General features: G+C 44.4%; 1 protein-coding gene across 1 annotated transcript in view; it reads right to left on the reverse strand.

Moving 5' to 3' along the window:
- The window catches only part of EXOC4 (exocyst complex component 4), a 396906-nt gene extending 386759 nt beyond the window's left edge, over positions 1-10147 (reverse strand). Inside the window, exon 1 of the mRNA XM_068953333.1 lies at positions 10031-10147. Coding sequence (XP_068809434.1) covers positions 10031-10116 — 86 coding nt within the window. The 5' untranslated portion in view covers positions 10117-10147. The remainder of the gene's footprint in view (positions 1-10030) is intronic.
- Positions 10148-24496: the final 14349 nt, after the last annotated feature.

The following is a 24496-nucleotide window of genomic DNA, read 5'->3' on the forward strand; positions in this document are numbered from 1 at the left end:
ACAAGCCTCTGTGAGGTAAAGAAAAAAAAATCAAAGCTCGGCCTTAGCCAACACAGGCACCTAATTTGTGACCAACAAAAAGATTCCCGGAATAAAATGAAGAAAGGAGTTGCTAGAAGCAGCAAAAATCATTGCAGTGGAGCGCTGTGGATGTCTAGAAAGACCAGTCTCCTCTATGCAGGAAACAGCTGCAATGTTCCAAGGAGACTTCAGTGTTCAAAAAGAAAAGCAAAACACTATCAGAATCTAGTTACTTTTCAGAAGGTATCTGTTGCCAAAGACTATGGTGACAACCAGCTACAGTGTTTATTATACCAGTTTAAATCATTTATAACCATTACTAGGCATTTGTACTGCGCTAGGACCTAAAAGCCAAACCACACAGCAGCCCCACTGAGAGACCCTGCTCAGACGCACAAAGCGACAGCACAAGTTCTTCGTGGCAGGAAATCTCATAGACAAGAAACAACAACAGATGAGTAAGAGACAAGAGGTCAGGGTGCAAGAGAAAAGAAGATAATAACCAAGATGAGATGTCCACATCACAGTGGTCCAGCAGAAGCAATCAAAACTAGCCAGTTACTCAGACATCATCAAGTTGCAAATTATTACAGCAATTACCGTAGCGTGCTTGAGCTGGAAGTTGTTGGAGGATAGAGGAAGCATGGATGCAAGGAAGATGCATGCAAGTGCTACAAGAAAAAATGCTTCATGATAAAATACGCTAACTTGTTAGTACCTTTTTCCCCTCATACCAAGGATAATTAGCTACAGTGGGAAATAGAACATTACACAGAAGTTTGGATTCTGATGGTTTCCACCTTGCACTGACAATGCGGAGCAACACCTACGGTCAAATACACACTTTGAAGATATTTACCAGAGACAATTTACTTAGTATTTAAGGCAGTGAGCTAACTGAAACTTTTTTGCCCTAATCCTTATTTTTGTGGACATAAAAAAACCACACACCCACCACTCTAAAGAGAAAAAGATCGTACAGAGCAGTTAGGCAGATTTTCTTCCTGTCCACGGCTATGCCATGGTGTATGTGCCAGTAGGCTTTACCCCACAAGCAGCTGTAACTCAACAGGGCACAAAGAACAAATTCTGTAAAGCACCCTGGAACAAGAACAGCTGTATTCCAGCCCACTGTCTATACTGCTCTATAAATTTCCAGAGCTTCATTAAACTAAATGGACTGATTTGAATTTTATAATTGAAAACTGTTGTCTTAAACTTAAGTCCCAAATGGGGTGATCTACAGCTTCCAGCACTATTTAACCTCAAAACACAGTCTGATAATACATGTTTTGAAATCTCCGCAGAGTCTTATTGAAATCGTCATAAAAAGTTGCTTCCTAATGAAATAAAAAGCAGCCTGACACACTCTAGGAAGAAGAAAAAAATCCAAAAGGTATTTAACATTTTAACTCAGTAGCAACACGCTAAATGTTTTATCATTATTTTCACAGGTTAGATGATTGCTTCTGTCAAATTCTTGATTTGAGGAAATGAATCAAAACGCTCATGAGATAAATCACACAATTCAGGGAGACAATAAGATGCTGGAAAGAAGGTAGCCAAAAAATGCACCATATTAAGTCAACAGACATGGAAAATGGGGTATCACTATCACAAAACTGTAAATTGGCTATAAAATGAAGGCACAGAGTGCACCCTCAGCAAGTTTGCTGATGATACTAAACTGGGGGGAGTGTCTGGCACACCAGAAGGCTGTGCTGCCCTTCAGAGGGACCTGGACAGGCTGGAGAGCTGGGCCGAGAGGAACCTCCTGAAGTTCAACAAAGGCAAGTGCAGGGCCTTTCACCTAGAGAGGAATAACCCCAGGCACCAGGACAGGCTGGGGACTGACCTGCTGGAAAGCAGCTCTGCCGAGAAGGACCTGGGAGTGCTGGTGGACAACAAGTTGAGCATGAGGCAGCAGTGTGCCCTTGTGGCCAAGAAGGCCAATGGGATCCTGGGGTGCATTAGGCAGAGTGCTGCCCGCAGGTCGAGGGAGGTATCCTGCCCCTCTCCTCAGCCCTGGGGAAGCCTCACCTGGAGTACTGTGTCCAGTTCTGGGCTCCCCAGTACAAGAGAGACATGGCACTCCTGGAGAGAGTCCAGCGGAGGGCTACCAAGATGATGAGGGGACTGGAGCATCTCTCCTGTGAAGAAAGGCTGACCGAGCTGGGCCTGTTCAGCCTGGAGAAGAGAAGACTGAGAGGCGATCTCATGAATGCCTACAAGTATCTGCAGGGGGTGTCAAGAGGATGGGGCCAGTCTCTTCTGAACCACAGGCAGTTCCATCTGAACCTGAGGAACAACTTCTTTCCTGGGAGGGTGACAGAGCACTGGAACAGGTCATCCAGAGCAGTGGTGGAGTCTCTATCCCTGGAGATGCTCAAAACCTGCCTGGACGCAATCCTGGGAAATATGCTCTAGATGATCCTGCTTGAGCAGGGGGGTTGGCCTAGGAGATCTCCAGAGGTCCCTTCCAACCTCAAGCCTTCTGTGATTCTGTGAAAGTTATAAAAGATCTTCCTCTTAAAAGAGGGTCAAAGGCTCAATTCCCGAGACCAGTAATCTCCATCCTCATCAAGGGGAATATGGGACACCCAGCCGCTGGATAAGCAGGTCTCAGGTTTGCAAATGAAAAAAATAACTCAGTCCTTCAGTACGAGAAACAGCAGAACTCTTCAAACTGCTCTTAAACATACAAAACAAACAAAGCACTATAAAACATTTTCCTCTTCTGATTACATTCTATTAATCTTTCATGCTGCTTACACAGTTGCTTAGAACATTTTCAACAGAAATTGATGATCTTTTTATTATTGAGGATTTGCAGATTTACACATGGTAGCTTTAGTGAAAAGGCAAAGCAGCCTTCAGCCGTTTAAATAAATATCATCAGAACTTTCTTTGCTTTGCCAAATTAATCGGCCTTTAATCAAATTTCACCACGGTAGTACAAGGGATGCAGGTTATAGTTAGTGATCAATTGACTTCTAAAACAAAGACTCATCGGAGATGGCAACTTCAATAGAAGAAGTCACACTTCTTCAGGTATCTTCAACAGCAATATGCTAAGATGAGAGAACCACCACACAGACAAACCCTCATACCACCAGCTGCACACCATCTTCCATCTCGGAAAAGTTATGCCAGACAGCAGACAGACACATGAAACACCAGTTATGCTGCCAGTCATAGGCAGAGTGACTCAACTACTGCTCTTGCAGAACAATCCTGGTATATCGAGGGACACAGGTACTGACTCGGTAGCTTTTTTTAATTAACTTCAGATGCAAAAAACCAGCACAGCTGTTACATGAATTACCACACTCACAAGAGAGCGCTTAAGTCCTAAATATCAGTATTTTCAAATCTACTAGAGCACAAGCTGCACAACGCTACTTAGACCTGCCACTGGGAGTATTAAGAGATGGAACAGCTTTCAGGAGCCACTGTGCTACCAGCCCATCCTCCAGCTTACACACTGTCAGCAGCTGAACGGCAGCTCTCCATGAATTAAGAAATGGTTTTGGAAATTTTACTATTAACTTGAAGGTTTCAGCAGAACAACACGCTGTTGGAGGCTCTTTAAAAGAGTAGAAACCACAGAACTTGTAACCATTTATTAACAAAACTATTTCTGCTTCCTCGTTTTACAAGAGTAGGCTAAACTCCTTCTCTGCACGTTGTATTCTACACAGCTAAAAGCCGAAGAATAAAGTATCTAGAGTTTTAACAAGACATGGTCTCATTCTAATCCTTCACATGTTTATTGCTTAATAGCAACAATAAGTGCCAGTATGTGAGCTACAACACAACACTTACCAGATATGCATATATTCTACACAAGTGCCCCAAGACCATTTCAGGAAAATGAATAGTTTAAAACTATAGTACTCCATACAGAATTTGTTCTCAGTGAATTTCTGAGCTACTTGTCTTGCAGAAGAACTGTTACTTTCAAAACACTGCAAAACACCATTAGCAATAAAAGTGGTTTTAAGAGACCATTACAGCACATACAGATCAGAATAACTCGGCTTTATTTCTCGCAGCAGCTTTTTCCCAAATGTAACAGTGAGGGCAACAGCTATATATCTGTCTTACTCGTTATACATTACAAACTGGGACATCAGTTCCATTGCTTTAGACGGAAAGAGAAGATCAAATTCTAGGTCATTAGTAAAGAATCCATTTAACAAAGTTCACTGTAAATGTAATGAAAATAATGGTCAAAAAGCATTACAAAGAAAAAGAAGAATTCCACATGTGAGAAATAAAATATGTTCAGGTTTTTGCCTGTAATTCGAACTTGCACAGACATAAAAGTAGGTAATGCACTATATATCTTACCTCACTTTTAGTTCTCCTTGACATCTGTCTCGGGTGCGTTTGCCTCTGTGAAAGCTCAGCACAAAGATTTCAATAAGGTCTTATGGAGTCACTGCTAAAGTTTGTTTTCTCCCAATTAAAAGCAGCTATTAAAGGCCAGTTTTAAAAAAATAGCAACCTTTAATTGGAAAGAAAAATGCCTAACGATAAATAAAAGGCAGACACATTCACCAATTAAAAACGTGACAAGATCTCTCCAAAAAATAGCATTTGCTAAATGCCAGGTTGCTTGTTTCACAGTATAAAAGCTGCTTCAACCAGCTACCAACAAAACAAAAGGTTAAGAAAAATCAATATACATACATGTTTGTCCTCTGAAAGATGAAAATATTCCAAGTTGTCCTCCAGCAGACGACCCGAATTTTCTCCGGGGTCTGCACTACTCTTAAGGAAATGATATGAAAGACCACATGACCAGCATTAGACTTCTATAGCAAAAGGTCCTGGTCTCTGGTGGCAACACCTTCACCTGACAATGCATCTTGTACTTAAGGAACTTCACGGCACCTTCTCATATGTAAAGGAATTAGTACATATTTTGAAAGCAGGTATACAGAGGCACGAGCGCAAGTGCTGTGCTTTAGAGCATCCAACGGATGCACATGGGACAGGACCTGAAGAGTCCGGATATCCAGTATTCTGCTCTAGAAGTCACAGCCCCAGGGGCCATGTGTTCCTGTAGCAAATAACGGTCACTTCCTCTCAGCCACCTGAGGACAAGAGCAAACTGAAGATACCGTCATACGCCCTAAAGTCACAGGGAGAGGAAAAAAATCTCCTAAGCCACAACAAAGGTGGGGATTTCATTAGCATACTTTGCAAACATTCATTAAGCTTCCCAAATACTCTTTGCTTCTAAAGACTTACTGCTATGAACATACCGGCGCTGCATAACCTTTGTTTCTCCTTAGGGTTTCTTTAGATTTGCAAGAACACGAAGCAGCCCAGCAGCAGCACCGCAGAGAAGACGACTAGGCGACCTCGTAACTCGGCTCCCCACGGAGCTCCCGCGTCCGAGCGGACCAGTTCTCTCCGGGGCAGAGATGCACGCAAGTCCCTCCACACAGCACTCCTACAGGCAGTCCAGACAAAGCACCAGGTGCAGCTCCGTCCACCTCAGACTGTTTCCCATCGCTTACGGTATGAAATGCAGTCTCAGCATAAACACTGTAAAACAGCCTACCAGTGGGCCGCCAGACAGGTTTTATATTACCATGAGCACTTGGAACTGCAGCTCATAGCTATGCAAAGGAAACGGTTAGGTTTTGGGGCCAGTGAGATACCACACGGGTCCCAGAGGAGACCGAGCTGGGTCGTTCGCTGGGTGGATACAGCCAGTCTGTTTGAGAGGGGGCTAGTCCTGAGGACTATGGATGCTAGAAGACCTTAGCAGGGGCAGACTTCAGGAGCAGATGACCTTAGCAGCGTTATCAACACTGAGGGGATCCTGGTTCAGCTCAAGCAACAGGATTTTGATTCTTCATTTCTGTACCCTAGCTACCGAGCAGCACGTATCCTCACGCTCAGGAAACAACTTGCTTCAAATGAGTTAACACTTGAGGCTGCCTCTAATCCGTACTCTCGGCAACAACCAGAAAAACCAAGGTGATTTCCATCAGTACACAAATCCTTTAACAGGAAACAACTTCCAAAGAACAAACGTATTCCCAACACAACAGGATGAACTGGCACCTTACAAGGACAGTAAAGAGACTGAAAGCGAGACCGCCTTTCCTGTTGGGTCTTCCTACATTTCAGAGTTATCTGCATCCCAACTGCTGAAAAGTTTTAAATCCTGCAGAGACTGGGGATGACACAGGATTTCCAGGCGGCACAGACACAAAGCTTAGAAGTGTTACGGTGCGTACAGTGACCTCAGAAACTTTCTAAGGCTCCTTTCTGAAACCTCATGGCCAGTTGGTGTGAAAGAGCGATGCCCAACATTGTGGTGACACATGCACTACTCTACTGACATTCACGCAAGCAGCTTTCCTGTAGCAACAGCACCCCCGTTTTAGACCAGAGCCTCAGCTTGTACAAATTATCATTTCTCCCTTGATTTCAGTGCTGCTATAATAAATTAAAGACTGACAAGGATCTGTCCCCAAATACTCTCACCGAAACTCAGGCACTCTTTGCTCCTCCGAAGTCCTAGAGAAGTAAGAGAGTCACAATTCCCTAAATCTAATAATCAGAGGCAAGGAAATTATTCAGTCTCATGGAATTGAGAACAACTTAATAAATATCGAGTAAATATCAACATTTAACCCTTTTTACTAATAAAACCATTTACATTTATAAAATGTGGTTTACCTTCACCTTTCAAAGCTATTGCTTTGATATTGCCGATATTGATATGCATATTGCTGACCTAAACAATGTTTCTTTTTTTAAAACATCCTGCCTTTGCTATAATTGAGTAAAATATTGTGATACTTGCAGAAGCCCCTCTGGTTTTGTTTGTTTACAGTAGCAAAACGCAGTCAAACAGAGTCTTACTGCTTCCTTTACATAGTTTCCTTTCACGGGTCTTTCACACAGCAACAACAGACAAACAGTCTTTTAAATAAACAGGAAAATGCAAGTACAAAACCACAAGAACTGGCAGGAGAATCGATACACAAGTGTTTTGGAAAGAAAGCTATCAAAAAAAAGGTTGCTACTTTTCAAACTGATAGCATACGTTAAGACTTATAATACCTTTCTGAAGTTAAGATAAACTTTAATCACCCAGATGTAAGTTTAGAGTTTTTTTCCATTATTGCTTGCAATGATATTTTCTGAGCATACAAAATAGCAAAAAAATTAATCTGTCGCTTGGTAGGTTCATCCTCACCTAAGTTACTAACACAGAAACAACATAAAGAAGAAAGTGATTTAACTTCCTTTCCACACTATGTGCTTTTCGTACTTGACTAAACCCAAGAAATACGTTAACACAACACGTCTTCCTTCTTTTGCAATCAGTTCTCCTTCCAGATTTCCATGGTCTAGCTCAACACTACACTTCAGGCACCACGAAGAACCTTTAGATCCAAACTAAGTTCTAATTACATTTAGGTTTTTAGTTATAAAGCTGCTCTACTGAATAATTTTAATTTCATAAAGTTGACGAGCTCAATGTTACCTCAGAATGTTGGACTTAAATTACCCGAGGTATCAGCGTCTGTAAGCCAAATATAATTACACAAACACAATATTTTATTTGGAAAAGACAGTATAAATGAGAGTGAACTAATGTTACTATAAATGTAATCACATTTAGATTTATTAAAACAGAGGTCTAGATTTACAAAAAGGCCCCTATAATACTACTTCAGTTTCTACTGAAAATTATAGAAAACATGCAAAAAAAATTTATAAAAAAATCACCGCAATATTGAAATCACAAATGTGCTAGCTTGTTTGAGAAACAAATGAGAAATTACGAAAAGCAGAAAGTAAAACTGGCACCCACTTTTATTATCCTTACTTACTGATGTCAAAAAGCTGACCTCACTGATACTGAAGGCATCATTAGTACCACTGTTAAAGAATTACAGCAGGTTATGAAAAAATGTGTCAGTGATCTTTTCAGTTTTTCCAAAAATTTAATTTCAGTGTAGCTCTTTCTTCTTTTTTTCACATAAATTCTTGCTGCAGCCTTTGAACTACAGGGACACTACAGGAAAGTTACATGCTGCAACAATGCACGTACATCAACTCATTCCTCCATTCGCAGTAACTTAGTGCAGTTTTTGTAAATTACTGTCATCTAGCTACAAACCATCATGTTTGCTTCTCTGAGTTATTCAGACTTGAGGCTGTTAAAGCAACACTAGGCACAACACGCTTTAAACCTACACAGTTTATACTTGCCCAAATGTAAGGAGCAAGTATCCAGGAAAAACAAAGGATCCAGGTTAGAAGACCGAACTTTTTTTAGTTTTTTACAAGTATTTATGTATTCATTACGCAAGCAGTCCAGGTGAATTCATGAACAGTTACACTCCTGAATACGTGTAGGCCCAGGCACAGAATTTGGAAGAACATGGCCCATTTTAACAGTCACACACTTGGGTATTTTCCGTTAACTTCCTATCTCTTTCTTTCAACATTTGTTTTACAAAATATAAATAACTATCAAAGTACACTACTACCACTGTAATATCTCATGTCTAGATGATGCTATACCAACTATGTACATATTTCTTCACCTGTAAAATAGTTGGCGCTATATATATAACTCTAACCAAAACAAGTTTGGTTTTATTACCATTTTTCTTATAAAACTAATGAGGTAGACGTACTTGAAATGAAAAAGACAGAAGTCACAACCTGTCTTAAAGCGTCACCTTGCTTCCTTTTTCTGTGTGATTCTTTGTCACCTATTGTGACATACTTTACAGAGATCAAAGCCAGGAGCATAGAAAGACTTAAGTATGACAGGTCAGCCTGCGAAACAGCAGCTTTTCTCAGAGTCACTATCTACTTCAAGTCTTTGCAAGATCTGAAACATCACAGTTTTCAAAACAGCCAAGAACAGGATGTTACGTTACACGTTATCAATCATAAAGGATTTTAAAATCCGTTCGTAACACGTGCTAGATCCTGAACTACTGTATAATTTCTCTGGAGGAGCACCACGACTGTACACCCTAGGAAAGATGCTGAAGTAGCAATGGAAGTTTGTACAGCAGCTTGTAATGTACACCTCCACAGTAACATGGGCATGGACAGCAAACAATCAGAGGGAGCCCAATGCCAGCATTTAGAAGCATTAGTGTGGGAAAGTGGCTGCCCCCTCGTTGGTTATAAGCAGCACAGATTTAAAAGCATTTTAGAAAGGCACAGAGGGAAAACAGCAAAGTGAACTCAGGTGCTTGCCTGGCTCCAAAGCCTCTCACAGGATTATCCTCTAAGGGGAGCGCGCGAATAAGCGCGGACAAAAACTCAACAGACCAAACACAACTAGATGCAAGTGCTTTCTTTTCATCACAGAATGGTTTAGGTTGGAAAGGACGTCTGGAGATGATCTAGTTCAACCTCCCAGCTCAAGCAGGGTCCTCTAGGGGGTCCTCGTTAGGGTCCTTATCCACTGCAAGATCGTAAAACACTTTCCAGGCAGCACTTTTCCCCCTGCTGCACCCTCACACAGGGCAGAGCGCGCACGTAGGACTTCCCAGAGCTTTCCAACCCAGCCTTATGTTACTTAGTGTAGCTGCAGATGGGGACAGAGGTCAAGCAGAGACCCAGACCGGCGTGCCTGGTCTCCCAGGCTGGCATTATGGCTAGTGTTAACTGCAGGACTCACTCCCTTTAACCCCCAACCGAGCCCAGGGACATCACCCAGCGGTTGCTCCTGCCAGGCGAGCCGGAGAACAGAGCGAGCTCAGCGGGCCGAGGCGCGGGGGCCGGCGGCAACCGGCTGCGGGACCCTTCCGGGCTCCTCGGCTCCGCGGGGCCCAGGGGGAGGCCCAGCCGCTGCGGCCGCCCGCGATGGCCCCGCAGCACCGGGCCTCCCGCCTCGCCCCGGGCCACCCCAGGCCGCCGGGGGGAGGACCAGGCCCCCAAGATGTCCCGCTGGGGGAGGAAGAGGCGGGCGGGCCGGGAGGCTGCGGAGCGGGGCCGCCCCTACCTGATCACAGAGATGAGCAGCCCCGAGGGGTCCTTGCTCTTGCTCATGGAGCTCCGGTAGCGCCCCGCCGCTTCGCCCGCCGCCATCTTCCGCCTCCCCCCCTCCCCAACCACCGGGGCGGTCACCCCTGCTGGCAGCCGCGCAGCCAATCAGAAGAAAGAACCCAGCGGCGGCGGCGTTGTGATCCAATAGAAGGCGGGAGAGGGCGGGGCGGGCGGCAGCAAGCTGCTGTGCAGCGTGCGGGGGCGCCGCCGCGGGGCCTTCTGGGAGTTGTAGTCTTCAGGCGCTGGCTGCGGCCTGCTGCCGCCGCCGGCTGTGAGGCGCCATTGAGTGACCTTGTTCCCCACTAGCGTCGCCCCTATTGTCCTTATTTGTCACCCAGCTAGTTATTTGTAGCGCTCCACACTCATACTTCCATGTGACACCAACAGCGGCTGAACATGAGGAAAAACTTCTTTCCCGGGAGGGTGACAGAGCGCTGGCACAGCTCGCCCAGAGCGGTGGTGGAGTCTCCATCCCTGGAGACACTCAAAACCCGCCTGGAGGCGATCCTGGGCGCTGTGCTCTAGGTGACCCTGCTGGAGCAGGGCAGGGTTGGACTAGACGACCTCCAGAGCTCCCTGCCCAACCTCAACCCTTCCGTGACTCTGTGGAGAGGAGTGCCCGCGATCCACGCGGAGCGTGGTCGCAGCATGTGGTGGGGCGCCCTCCTCTTCGCGCCCCTGAGCAAGAGCCTGGCAGGGCCGGCGTCAGCCCGGGCCCCGGGGCTGGATGCGAGATGGGCTCAGCTAAGCGGGCCTCAGCCCTTCTCCAAACTTCACGTGGCAGCGACAGTTGTATACGGAACTCAAAATCAACAAAAACGTATTACCCAGTTATGAGGTAGTATACCATAAGAGCACTATATACGTATAGTATTAGCTGGCTAATGTTCAGTACTAACTGTGCCCTAAAGCCTTGAAAAGCCTCTGATAGCAATTACGTCTGCAAGGGGTTGCCAAAACAGGACTTCGTTTCATTTCTTTAAGTTGCAGCGTTTTTTACAGGTTGATTTCCCCTCGTTGCCCCAGGAAAGTTGTGACAGGAGGTGAGATGACATGTCTCGGGCGATCTTTTACTTCCCTTTTTATTCACGGCGATGGAAAGTTGGTGCGGAAAGTAAAGTAGACCTACTCCGAGCTGTGTTTCTCGCCCCCCTTTGCAGAGGCGGATGTGACAAATTAGACCATCAGTTCACTAACTGGCTGCAAAGCGTAAGATCTTCTAAATCCAATATTTACCGAAAGCCGACGTACTCGCCTGCAGTCAAGTTTGTTGTGTCCTATTATCCGAGCGCTCCACGTCTTGCTGCAGGATCATCCTTCTTTGGCTGCCTTGGCCAGGGGTTAGGTTGTTTTTCACTGGCTGGCTGGGCGACACCAAACAAGTCATGTTACAGCTGTTGTCTTGCTTTCCCATTTGCAGAGGAAGAGAAAATGATACCTCCCCTGCAGAGCGCTTTGAGAGCTTGTGCTGAAAGCACCATGCATGCAAGACCTAGGGCTATCGCTGCAAAGGCAGGAATTCCTCACCAGGTGCAGTATAAGATATTCAGACGCTAATAGCTGCTAGGTGTTTCCTAAACCAAGTTCATTCAGTCATGTCACAGACACTACAACTCGCTCAACTCGCTGCTATTTCGGAGTTGTTTCTTCCGGCCAAAGCTGCACTTGAACGATTTTAATTGCAGGAAAATTGCTGAAATCTGCAGGGAAGTTAACCGTATATTTAAACCCATTTCTACAATTGAAATATAAGGCAATTGGAAGCATAGTATTCCTAGGGCTTATTTATAAGGGGAAGAATTCCACAGTAGCTATTGTGGAAGAATGTGTATATATTATCAATGGCTGTATCTATTATCATTAGCAGGATGTCAGAAAAAGTTCAAGCATGGACTCTTTTAGTCTGACATAAGAGACATTTTATTTCTGAATAACTGGTGTGTTTTTAGAGCAGAATAATTATTCCAGAGTAAAGTGATTTTTATCTCAAGATAGGGTGTCCACTTGAAGTGCATTCCCGTATAGCTGTTCTGCTCCATTTCCCCCGTGCAGATAGGCTCTCAGCTCTACAATTTGCTATTCAGCTACCCCAAAATAGCTCATCTTCGTTGACTTTCTGGGCAGGTTTGCTAATGCCTTTGCCTGAGAGTGGTGATTTGAATGGCAGGAGTTTTATGCACTGGCTGGAGGGAGTTTTTTCAGACTGCCAACTTGCCAATATTGGTTTTTGGTCAATTGGCAATGCATATTGGCTGTTCTGTATGGGAACATTAGAGAGATTGCAGTGGGAATGGAATCAATGTGTCCTACCTTTTCATTCCTGTCGGCTACAATAATCACCTCACTTAGTAGGAACTTCATCAGGACAAACAACAGCAAATCTCCCCCAGAACTGTAACCTTCCTGATTTTCAAACCCTGGCTCTAATTGCTAAACCACAGCCTTGTTCCACTTACAAGTTATTTCCCTTCACTCCCAAACTAAGCAGAACTATAGGTGTGAATTTATGTTTTCTTTAAGTGAAAGACAAAAAAAATCGAAGTAGTGTGGGGCTGATGCAGCACATGAATAGCAAGGTCTTTCTTCATTAGTAATGTGTGATACAATGAAGACGAAAGGTTACAAGAAACAGCATTTACTGTATATACGATTTGCCAGAAATGATCTCAACCTGAAATCCAATGGGTTGGAAGGAGGGGACAGAGATGTGTATTTTCTTTGATATCTGTACAACATTTTAGTACTACAGGGTATATCTACAGGGCTCCATTACTACTCAAATCGAATAAAGTCCAAAGTGACCGCAAAATTTCCTTTTGTAATGAATTAATCAGTGTCTCAAAGTGTCTGTAAATATCACAAAATGTCTGTAAGTATCAGAGGAGTTCAGCAGAGGAACCAGAAAACCACTGGAAAGCCCAGATGCCTTCACTCCCTCCTTCCCGTCTTCCCATCATTAAGGAAAGGAGAGGAATGGCCGAGGTGAGGAGGAGAGCGTGGAGCAGCAGCAGCCTGCCATTTCTCATCACCGGGCCAGTTTTCTGGGAGAACCCACCACAGTGATAGAGAGCTATGCCAGTAAGAAACCTAAATACACACAGACAGGCCCGTTCTTTGGCCGATACGACTCATTCCCTTTGGGAAGCTGTTTTGAACTCTACTGGCCAGAGAACTCTTTTCTCTAACTTGTGTGATATCGGGGGTTTGCTTCGCCTCTTCGCTCAGACAGTTTTATCTGCAATCTCTTCCCAGTACAGATCAGCCTAGGAGAAGCCCCAGAGCTTGGTATCACGGCGCGCTGCATCCGTGGCCCCATCAGCAAGGGCGCATGGCAGCTCACTGCAGCGCTGCCAGCCCGGGACTAGCCAAAGTGGCTTCCTTCAGGGCTGCGGAGACCCAGCTGATTGGAAGCAGACCTGAGCCAACTTCACCTGCATCCCAAGCCGGTGGAGACGAGCCGGCTCAGAGTTAAACACACGACCGCATTAACTTATCCACAGTGCTCATCAGCTAGGACACAGAACTGCGTTGCCATGGGCTGACGGTGCCACAGACTCAGCGAATAAAGCATCAGGATCTAGCACGGCCTGGGATTCAGCTGAGCCACATTCCACCATTTCCATGTGGGAAGCAGTGGGAAGACGGCACCAATATTTTACAAATCCCGGTTTAGGTGCTCGGCAAAGCAAGAACTTTTTTTAGAAACAAAAGTCTTTCACCATGTTTTGCACTGTGTGATGTAGCTGACTGCAGAATTCCTCTGCTAGTATTTTCTAACAGCTATTTTCCAGCTATTTGTTAATTGTGAAATCTAACGGATTTACCAAAACTCAGCGCCGCTGTACACGTGTCTTTCATCCACAGGTTTAACATTTCAAAAAAATCACATTTTTACATTGTTATTTCATTTCAAACATTAGTAGAAATGTCACGGAAAAGGGTGATGCTCTCACACCAATATCTTACAGGTGTAATTGCCTTGTCCATAACGCGGTTATATTACTTATAATGAAATTACCTTTGGCTTGCGTCAGTGTAAATGGGAGCAGACTGAAGGCCAGAGTTTCCATTTAAGACTGTAGGAGCAATTTTACTGGTATAAAGCAAGCGTAATTCAGTTGGCATATATCAGTTGATTTAATACAATATATTACCTCTTCTTATAGACCTTGTCACCCTGACATCAGCTGGCCAAAACTGGTCCATGGTCAAAGAATCAGGTCCCAGACCCCCACTTCTTGCAGTAAACTGAATTCTGTTTTTGTTATAAAGCTTTAGCAGCCCTTACAAAGCTGTCCGAATAAGAACTGAATAGAAATGTGCAAAGACATCAGGATTTGGCCCTATGTAAGTCGTTTGTCTGGATGACCTTGTTATTCCTATTCACCATTATGCAAGTCTGAGCTAAAGGTGCTTTTGGGTTTTTTTTTTTTTTTTGATTCCCTGCATGACAACAGTCAGTATCTCTTCCCAGCACGCAGCTGCCATCCATTCTCTCTGTTTCAGTTTGCAAATAAGAAGTAAGCAACGCATGGGGCAGGAAAAGAAGAAGTCGCCAGGCTCAATGCTGGGAATCAAGGCAGAGATAAGAGCGCATTCAAATGTGCTCTTATTGTTTTTTTGCCTCCTGCCATTTCCCAAGTTGTACTGTGTACTGCTGCCGCAGAAAAAAATAGTAGTTAAGATTAAGCTAAGTGGAAAAGTACTGCCGCTTTTCCAATGTCAAAGCAACAGAACCTAGGGTAATGCAATTCCTGAAAGAAATCAGATCAGAAGGGTGAGGTATTTCTCTTCAGAAGCTGATAAAATACTGTGAAAAAAGATGAGCTGTTCTCCTTCTGTAAACTATTAAAAAACCAGGCAGGGAGTTCCTCTTTATTTTTCTAATCTTTACTAAGGAAATTCTCTGTTTTTGCAATTGTGCAACCTATAGCAATCCAGTGAGGCCAGACTGAACCCAACAGTTCGTTCATGCAGCTGGTAGCCTCTTTCAGCCCTGGCCAGAATGATAGATGTCAGAAAAAAGGACAGAAATCACATAATCGATCCTGTGGAATAATGTTTTATCATGGCTTTTTTTGTTAATTGACCTCATTCCCCGGGGGGGGGGCTGCTGTCCCCTCATCTCGGAGCCACTGTCTCATCTGCTACATCTTAACACAGTTACAGAGCAGAGTGAACCTTGAACCCCTCTAGCATTCGCCTTCCAGGAGCTTGACCACACTCCCTGGCCTTCTCAGCAAAGCATGTCTATATGAGGTCTGCATGAGGATTTTACTCAAACTGAGAATTTTCTGGCATTAGCAATAAATAGAGGGGGGAAATTAGGTTTTCTGACACTAGTGGATATTGTAGACACAGGCACCAAACCTTAGGCTTAGGAAGTATAGACGTGATTTACCAAAGTTCTCTTCCATCTTACGGCTAAGACAAACCTCCCGTTTGATGTCCGACATCCATTTGTCCTCAGATATCTTTGATATTAAAACTCCTCAGCCTGTCTCTCCTCATCTTGTTCCGCTGAACAGCTGCGGGCTGCATGACGGCTGGCAGAAATTAAAATCTTTAAGCCTTTTCTTCATTTGGAACTAGTCCACTCTGCGGTAGGGAAGCTGAGGTCCGTAAGGAACATAAACAAGACTCGTTCTGACATTGTCACGCCTAACTACCCCATTTGTTTCAGCCTTTCTGTAGGGAGTTCTTAGATCCTGCCCACAAACTCCTCATTTTGACCTAGCCCCTAAGTTCCCCGTGCCTAGCTGACTCTCAGTCTCCACGTAATGACTTGCGAACCTGTTGGGCAATGTCGACAACGCTTGTCTCAGGTGATATCTGAGCTATTAAGTTCCTACAGTTTCGGGGGAAAATAGGTGGCTGGATAGAAAAGAAAGATCCAAATTACTGCCTCCACCAAGAGAGAAGGGGAGCTGTGAGCTCAGCTAGGCTATTTCAGAGAATTCACATGGGAGGGAGATGTAACGAACGCCTCAACCTCAGGAAAGAAACTTCTGATCAGAGCTCCACCTTATTAAACACTTATTAAACATAGCCAACCATGACATACAAACCCATTGGAGATAAGAGTTCATAAATTCTGCTGCTCGGAGAAATATTCTATCCTGCTGAATACAGCTTTGGATATTTTCTATTTTGTGTAACTAGCAGCTTCAGGCTGAAATAACAGAAATAACAAAAAAATTGAACTGAAGGAAGCATAACTTCCATTACCAGCAATTCGCTCTTGTATTTTCAAGAAAAGCAGCGGTGATATCAATCCTTCAGACATGAGACATTAGACATCCAATTTCAAGGCTTTGCAGAAAATGGGGCATAAGTACTAGCAGTCCTTTTGGCCTCAGAGTTAATTTTCTATGCAGCGATATAAGAGAAGGATCATAGGAGAGTTGTTGCACTTGCATGGCACTTTTGACTAAGTAAATATATCACTGACAAACATCGCGATCCCATTTTACAGCAGAAACTGTGACCCGGTGATACTAAAATCAAGCAAAAATCAACAAATCCCATTTACCTTACAGTCTCAAAGTTTTACTACCAAGAAGGAAAAGGAAACTGGATTAATCTAAATTCATTCTGTAGTTCAATACATTTGATGGAAGATCACGTTATTGGGCTTTTGAAAGACATTTCAGAAAGTCAGTGTTGCCTCTGAGAGGGCTTTCCAGTGTCCTGCGTGTTAGAAATCTGAGCATCTCCAGAGTCTGACTGGCACCTTCTTGTTCTGCATTTTCACCAAGACAACATAGCAGTGAGAAAGAGTTTCTTTTGGGAGGGTTTCTTTAATAAGAAACCTGCAGGCTTTCTGCCACGTAATATTGCAATGCGAGGGCAGCATCATGTTCCAAATGTGCATGATACTGATGGTACTAAATTTATGGGGTGTTGCCGCTATGTTTTTTGGCATTGTTTGCTCTGTGATGCCTTGAAAGTCACCGGTCAGCTCCTTTCGGCTCAGCAAGGTCCAAGAAAGGAGTAGGTGAATGAAGAGGTTATGCCAGGTAGGCAACATCATGCACCAGTTTGCATGTTACAAAGTGCCGCAGATGCAGGTGCTGACCCCCTACCAAAGTCCTATTGCCTGGGAAGCCGGAGAAAGTAAGACCCTGTCCCCATCTGCAGCTCCCTGAGTCCCAATGACAGTGGTGCAAAATGTTTAGTAGTATTGCAGGATGCTGTAGTGCTGCGGTGCCTTTTTATTTCCCTTTTAGTGAGTGATTCAAATGTTGCCACCCATCACTACTAAATTACTCCTTCAAAAGATGACAATAGATAACTCATTTTCTAGGATTTCAGTTCTGAGAGGAATATTATCAATACTGCACTGAGATGACAGGGAGTGAGACTCTGTTTACAGGTTCGGGGCAGAGTGGGCTTTGGCAGGTACCTTTGGGGCTTCCACATAAGCACCCACAGCAAATTCAGAAACAGTGAACGAAGCTGTTGGCAGCGTACCTTCGGCCTGATCGCTAATCTGACATAGCCTTCCGAGAAAGTGGCTTTGGCAGAACTTCTTATAGACCTCCGTAAGGCCTATAATTTACTGTATCAGGTAAACTTTCAAGACCGCTTTCCTTGTTCTGCTTTAATACTGACCAATGGGTGGAAGAAGCAGCTACACGTGATGCTCAGTTGAACATCATTTTGTTTCCAGGATATTATCTTGTTGCTCCATACTGGTGAATCTCTCCAACTTGGTGGACAACATGATGAGCCAAGAAGTGGTCATGGCCTGACTCTCAGGTTGGACAAAACTAAAATCTCTGGACATAACCATCAAGCAGCCTCCAAGTTCAGAGAGGAAACTGTTCAATTGTAACCAATCTGTAAGATGCCACTGGTGGTAACTCCCAAATACTTGGTATCGTGAAGAGTGCTGGTGGGTAGTTAAAGAGTGAGGATGCTCAGAGAACTGCAGTCAATTTTATTCTTTGAAAACATTGTGATAAAGAGCTAACTGAAGCACCAGATGTTCAGGACCAGAATTAAATCATCTTTATTGTACAGCAGTGCTATGTGGGCACTGAATAAGGCTGAAGATGGATGTCTTTAATTTTTGCTGTTATTGTCAGCAAGAAGGACAAATCAGTAAGACAAATACTTGCAGATGAACCCCACAACGCCATCGCCACCGCTGCAGGGTTTAAGACAAACAAGTTAGGATGGAAGATCATCGCATTTTATAGTGTTTCTTCAATGATTTTGCGGTCAGCAAAAGACCTGGCAGTGGATTAAGAGATGTCAATTGAGTGCAGCATAGGAAACTTGCAGAAGCTTGGCCCAGGTGGCCTTTGAAACATGAGAAGGCCTGGTCTCTTGGAGATCTGCTTTATGGTGTTGCAGGAACTAAAGCTATCAGTGCACCAGGAAAGTTTCTAGAAATGGTGGTATAACTAAGTAATTTCCAAACAATGCAGGAAAGTGTTTGCAGTTCCCATTTCAAGGTTGGTAAGGCAATATTAAATGCTCAGAAAAAAAATGAAGCGTAATCTATTGTACATCCATGAAATGAAATGGAATGCAATAAAATTTTTTCAAAAGTCTTATCATGTCTAGTTAAAAGATGGCATTGGTGAGAATAGTGTTGGTTTTCTAATAATTCCCCTTCAGGAAAGACATCTCCTACCATTCATCTGACATTCTTTTTCTCCATGATCTTTGTGAGTTTGAAGAAGAACATTTCAAGGAGTAGCCAGCTCCAGGGATCTGGTAAAAAATTAAGTCAGCACAGCTAATACATATCTGCTGCAACAAGTGCTGAAGACAAGACCGTTTAGGTGTTTCTTTTGCTCTTTCATCATCTCTTCACTACTACCCTCCACTCCCTGCTCTTCCCCAACTCATCTCCTGCCTTTCCATTGATTCAGCTCTTCCTTCACCTTTACATTTCACTAATCTCTTCCACTAAACACCACCAATATATTTTTAAAAATAGTGACACAGTATAAATTTGCAAGTCATCACACTGTTGGTTTCTATGTTCTGTCTCTTTCCTTCCTAAACTCATATGTCTCATCTATTTAGATTATAAACCCATCAGGACAGAGGCCACATCTTAACCTCAGCATAGTGGGGATTTATCTAGTATAATGAAGTGGGATAATAAAATACACCTCCATGGCGGTTGAAATGTAAGTTATGTAATTTACATTGGTTTCGTTGCTTTTAAGGTGGAGGGTGAACGTTGTGATGACCTTGTCTAACTTGCTGCATAACTTGGTCCACAGGGCTTCACACAGTGAGTTCTGCACACACCCACCACTCAAGATGACCTTATGATGGGAAACTCGCCAAGTCCTGTCATAAATGTTCAATAGAAGTTCGTACACCCTACTAAAAATCTGTTCCATGTGTCCAATTTTTATTTGTCTTTTCACAGCCTTTGGCTGTTAGATCTTACCGTGCCAGAAGATCTCCAGACTTCACAACTTTCTTCTGTTCAATGCTGCAACTTCTTCATGCAATCATGTAATCTGAGGCTGTGCGATGTGAGGAACATCACAGGCTAAATGTCTGGACAACCCAGTAGAGGGCCTTCATGTTGTGTATGCCACATCCCCAGCATGCTGCAGACTTTTTTGGTGTCCCAGATATTAACAGAAAATGTGGGCTTGTGCTACAACTGCATGAAACGTAAACCTGGCTTTGGAGGAACAACAAGCAGGAGGCAAACTGATCTTGTAGCCAATGCATGTGGCTCAACAAATCTGGCTACGAATCTCTCTGAACTTTATCCACATGCTCAGAACCTGTACATCGTGCTGAGAACCGTGATGGTGAGAAGAAACATCCATGTTAGATTTGTGCTTTTCTGCTATCAGTCCTGATCAGGAAGTCTTCAGGAGTACATCTCATAGCAGGCCTGATCCAACTTCAGTCAGTATGAGTGATGTTATAGCAAATACTGTCTGATCTTGTAAAGAGCTGCAAAGTACATGATGTGGCCACCATGAGCTTCAGAAGTTGCCATTGTGCAATGTCTGCTTACAGATGTCTTTGCTGTTTAGATGTCTAGATATGAGGACACAGCCAGACTAGAAGATAAAGAGGACGACTTGCTGAAGGAAATTCTCCTTTTTCCTAGCAAGATGGCCCCATGGCAAATCTGAGCTGGAACACTGTTGTAGGGAGTGGCCTAGGGGGCCAGGCTGCCACCATGCATGTCGGCGCACAGTGCATTAGATAAAGAAGTCATAGACCATGATTTCAAACATACAATAAGAAAACAGTCAAAAAGAGCAGAACAGCAAACATCCTTTTGTGGGTGTACTTTTCTCACCGAGGTGAAAAGAAACTGGGGAAGGTATAATATAACACATATTGACTTTAATTTTTCCAAGGAAAAAGGCAATATGTGCATAGCCTTGGGTTATGAACATCTTGATCGCTCTATCGCAATCTCAGCAACTGGCTGCAGTCATTAGAAGCTTAGTAAATTTTGGAACCTTTGGAAAATTGCTGCTGTATTTTCAATAAGAAACCACTTGTCTAAGCTGTATTTAGCACAATGGGTCCAGAAGTCCCTGAGACGTGACGGCAAGAAAAACTATGAGGACATATATATCCCTCAGTGCGTTTCCTGCCTTTATTCCTTATGAAGAAGACACTCCCCTACTGTCATGGACGTAACATAGGGCTGGGATATCTGCAATCATTTTATACTCACCACAGCTTGAAATGTAAAACAGCATGCTGCAGTCATGAAAACAAAAATTCGGAGTTTTTTTTCCTTTGTTTGGGTTCACGCTTTCCCCATGTTCCCATGATGCTCCCAGACACTTAACTCTTCCTGGGCTGGAGAAGAGCAATGAATACAGAAAACGGTCTGGAGTCACCAATGAGTCACCTCTGTAGCAGCATGGTAAATGAGACAGGTAGGCCGGGGGGCCGCTACGCACCTGAAACCTCTGCAGACAGGAAGATATGAAGAAGTTCAGCTCTCTGTTCTCTATGGTCTCCCGGTGTGACCTTGGGCAAGACGACGGGCTGCAGGGATGTGAGTAGAATCCTCTTTCCCATGTGAAGTCCCCAAATGCCTGCAGGCTCTGGAGGTGCCTACCTTTTCACCAGTGACTGTCCCTTGGTATGTAAAGTTTTGAATTTGCAGTTCACTGTCCTTGTTCTCAGCCACAATGAACCATTTTCCTCTCTCTCACTTAAAAAATCAGATGTTAAGTTGTCCTTTGCACATCTAGACAGTCATAGGTGTTGTCTACTGACTGCTTGAACCTCTGTCGAAGGAAGAGGGGTGCTTCTGCAGCAGCACAGGGGTTAGAGCCCTCCTCCCTGCCCTGCCTAAGTGGTGGTTCAGATCCCCTGCCTCCTGGGACATATGTAGCCACAGATTAAAATCTGTAGAAGCTCAGAGGAGGTAAAGGTGCACTCCCCTTCTGAAGCTCTTCTGCATTTCATAAGTTAATTCAAGGACCATTTATCTAGAAAGAGACAAGCAAGGGTCGGGGGGATTACTCTGTAACCTCACATCTAGGGCCCTGGTCAGAGGAGATGGGATCTTCCGCTCCGAATCCTATTTCCAGGGTTGTTTATCTGTTTTGCCCTGGGCCCCAGGACTGGATCCCTCCCAGCTAGATGCTCTGAATCCTAGGACAGCGTCAGGCTTCCTTCTGGGTATTGCTTCTGCAGCGGCGCTAACTCACTTAAAGCTGGCTCGGAAGCGTCTACACGAGCTGCCCGCATGGCCACGACTGCAGTGTCTGGATTCGAGCAGGGAATTCAGCAGCCGCAGAAGCCAGATGGTGCAGAGTCTGGAGAGTGATGCTGCAAATCGTGCCGTGCGCGTTAGCAAGGAACAACAGGGAAAGGACACGAGCAGTCCTCGTTATGCAGCTGAGCTTTTCTGTTACAATGACTCTTTACTATTTAACTTTGCTATTAAAAAAAAAAAAAGGACATTTATTTTTCCTCTGAAGTGAAATGTGCCAGATAGACATCCCTGTAGTTAGGATCCCACACTGTCTGGGTTGCTTGGGAGAGCAGAAAGCAAGCAGCATATCCCTTTGGCAGGGTCCTAAATCAAAACAAGCAAAACAAATAAAAAAATCAAGATGTTGCACGTAAAATTCCAGTGCTCCAAACTCAAGCAAGTATCAAAGGAGAAGAGAGAAAATTCAGGCCAAGGAGGAGGGATGAGGAAAGCCTTGATTAGGAAAGTTGCACTGGGGGCCCGAAGAAGGAATGAGAACGTTGCAAATCCGTGAGAGAGCTTTGAGTTAAACAGCAAGAAACGACTATCAAAATACAGGCAGGTGGGAAATTATAAAATGATGAAACCCAAGCACGGATTAATATTCTGTTGGGGATTGTTTTACTGTACCGCAAGGAGCGTATTTCAGGTTGTCTCTGCTTGAAAATCCTTTACCCAAGGAAGACCTTTGACAACGCACATCTGGACTTGGCATTACAAAACAACTTTAATCCTCCAAGATTGCAAAGCACTTTTTCGGCTAACCTTCTCCTGCCACATGGAAACAGGCAGGAGGACAAGAAAGGTTTTTGGAATATTATAAGCAGTACATTTATACAGCCCATGTAGATATGCCTGAGAGAGCTTTAAACTAGCTAGCCTGGGGACACAGGGTAGGGCAGCATCCACAATGTGGAGCTCAGTGCTGGATGCAAAACCTGCCTGAGAAACAGCGCAAATGCTGGCGTGTTTAGCACATGCAGCATCCCTTCAGTTAGTGCTGGCGATGCTTGGCTGTATAGGTTAAAACAGGAGCCCAGCAGCCCGGTTTCGTTGTGGATCTTGACCCAGGTGACTCCAAAAGTCAGCTGGTAGAGAACAGTGGGGTCCTTAGCTGCAGGCCTCTGCCTGTGGCTGCACTACGAGGACAGATAGGCCCTGCATGGCGCCCTGGAGCTGCAGCAAGTGGCCAGTAGTGTGGAAACCTTTGGGAAACAGAGCCAGGTTTAGTAAGGAAGGGTAGCTGCTTGGCTGATTTTGCAAGGAAGAAAGAAGATTGTGATGTAAGGGGAAGTCTCAAAGTCTGGAAGTGGTCCATGGTTCACTCCCTGCTGTGCTGAGTGAAGGAGCCACCAGCCTTCAAGGAGACCTAACTCCTTTGCTGTTTTAGGAGCTCGGCCCAGGTTTCCTCCCAGGAACTGGCCAAATGCCAACAGAACCAGGGAAGGAGCTCTGCAGGAGCAGGAGTGCAAGTTGCAGCGTGAGATTTCGTAGAAGTATAGGGTTTATCATTTAGGAGCATCCTGGAGACTGGTGCATGGCCACGGTCCTCTCCCACCTTTCTTCCAGCCCTTTCCAGGCCGTTCCTTGACAGTTCAAGGAATTCCTGCATTTGCCTGACAGAAACAGTATCTGCATTGGATGCTGAAGCAAAAGAGGAGCAGCTCATAAAGTATCCCAGAGAATTTTCCTGGCTATTCCCAGCACTTCATTCCCAGAATGAAGCATTCCCAGAAAACAGAATGTAAGATGCTAAAGAAATATTAGATCCTGAGCCCTAAGAGAGCCCTACCAGCAGCAAATCCCACACACTAACCTCGTTCCACAGTGCAGGGGGGGGGGATCTTGCTCAAGGGAGACAAAGGCTCAGTGCCAACACGCTGCTTTCTTCTGCTGGAGGAGAGGAGAATTATCCTGCTGAGAATAATGAATCGCCGGAGCCATATCATGGCCAGATGGTCTCAATCAGCTGTTGTTGATACCAAAACCTGGGAGAGCAGGTCAATCAATCCCTCTGACCCTAATATTGTCTGTTGAGAAATAATCAATTGACAAGGCCAGGATGACTGACCTGTTAGCCTTGTGTGTTGATCCAGGACATAATGGCTCAATAGCTTTAATTATTAAAGCCAGTGTAGACAACCATTGATTCTCCCACTTAGTGCCACCTCTCCAGCCCAGACCCCAAGGGCTTAGAGCAAGGCAGCTTGCAGGGAAAGAGAAAGAACAAACCACCTTGAATGGCCGATCCACAGGCATCACCTCAGTTTTGGATCCGGATAATGAAAAGCTCTTGTGCAACCAGGGCGAGGGGGAAGCTGGCACCAGAGCAACTGTGTCCCAGGCTGCACGAGGAAAGACACCTGGACGTGTGTGGTCTTTTCTCAGCCACAGACCAGGCCTTAAGTGAAGCCCAGCTCCTACTCAGAGCAATCAGGTGATGACACGTCCCTGAAAACACAGGTCACTACATTTCAGCTAACAAGACACAGAAAAGACACACATTTATAGAGTTGACCCAGATCATCTTTTCTCTCCAACAGTTCAAAAAGCAATCGGCATAAAGGACATTAATCGAGTTGGCGCCAAGAGGTAATTGAAGACAGTAATTACTCAGTTTTTATAGAGCTGGAAATGTAATAAGGATTTTAAGAAAGCAATAACTGACGCTTTCTGCAGAGAGATCCCCTGGTGCATACA

Source organism: Struthio camelus, chromosome 1, assembly GCF_040807025.1.
Source record: "Struthio camelus isolate bStrCam1 chromosome 1, bStrCam1.hap1, whole genome shotgun sequence".
Lineage (NCBI taxonomy): Eukaryota > Metazoa > Chordata > Aves > Struthioniformes > Struthionidae > Struthio > Struthio camelus.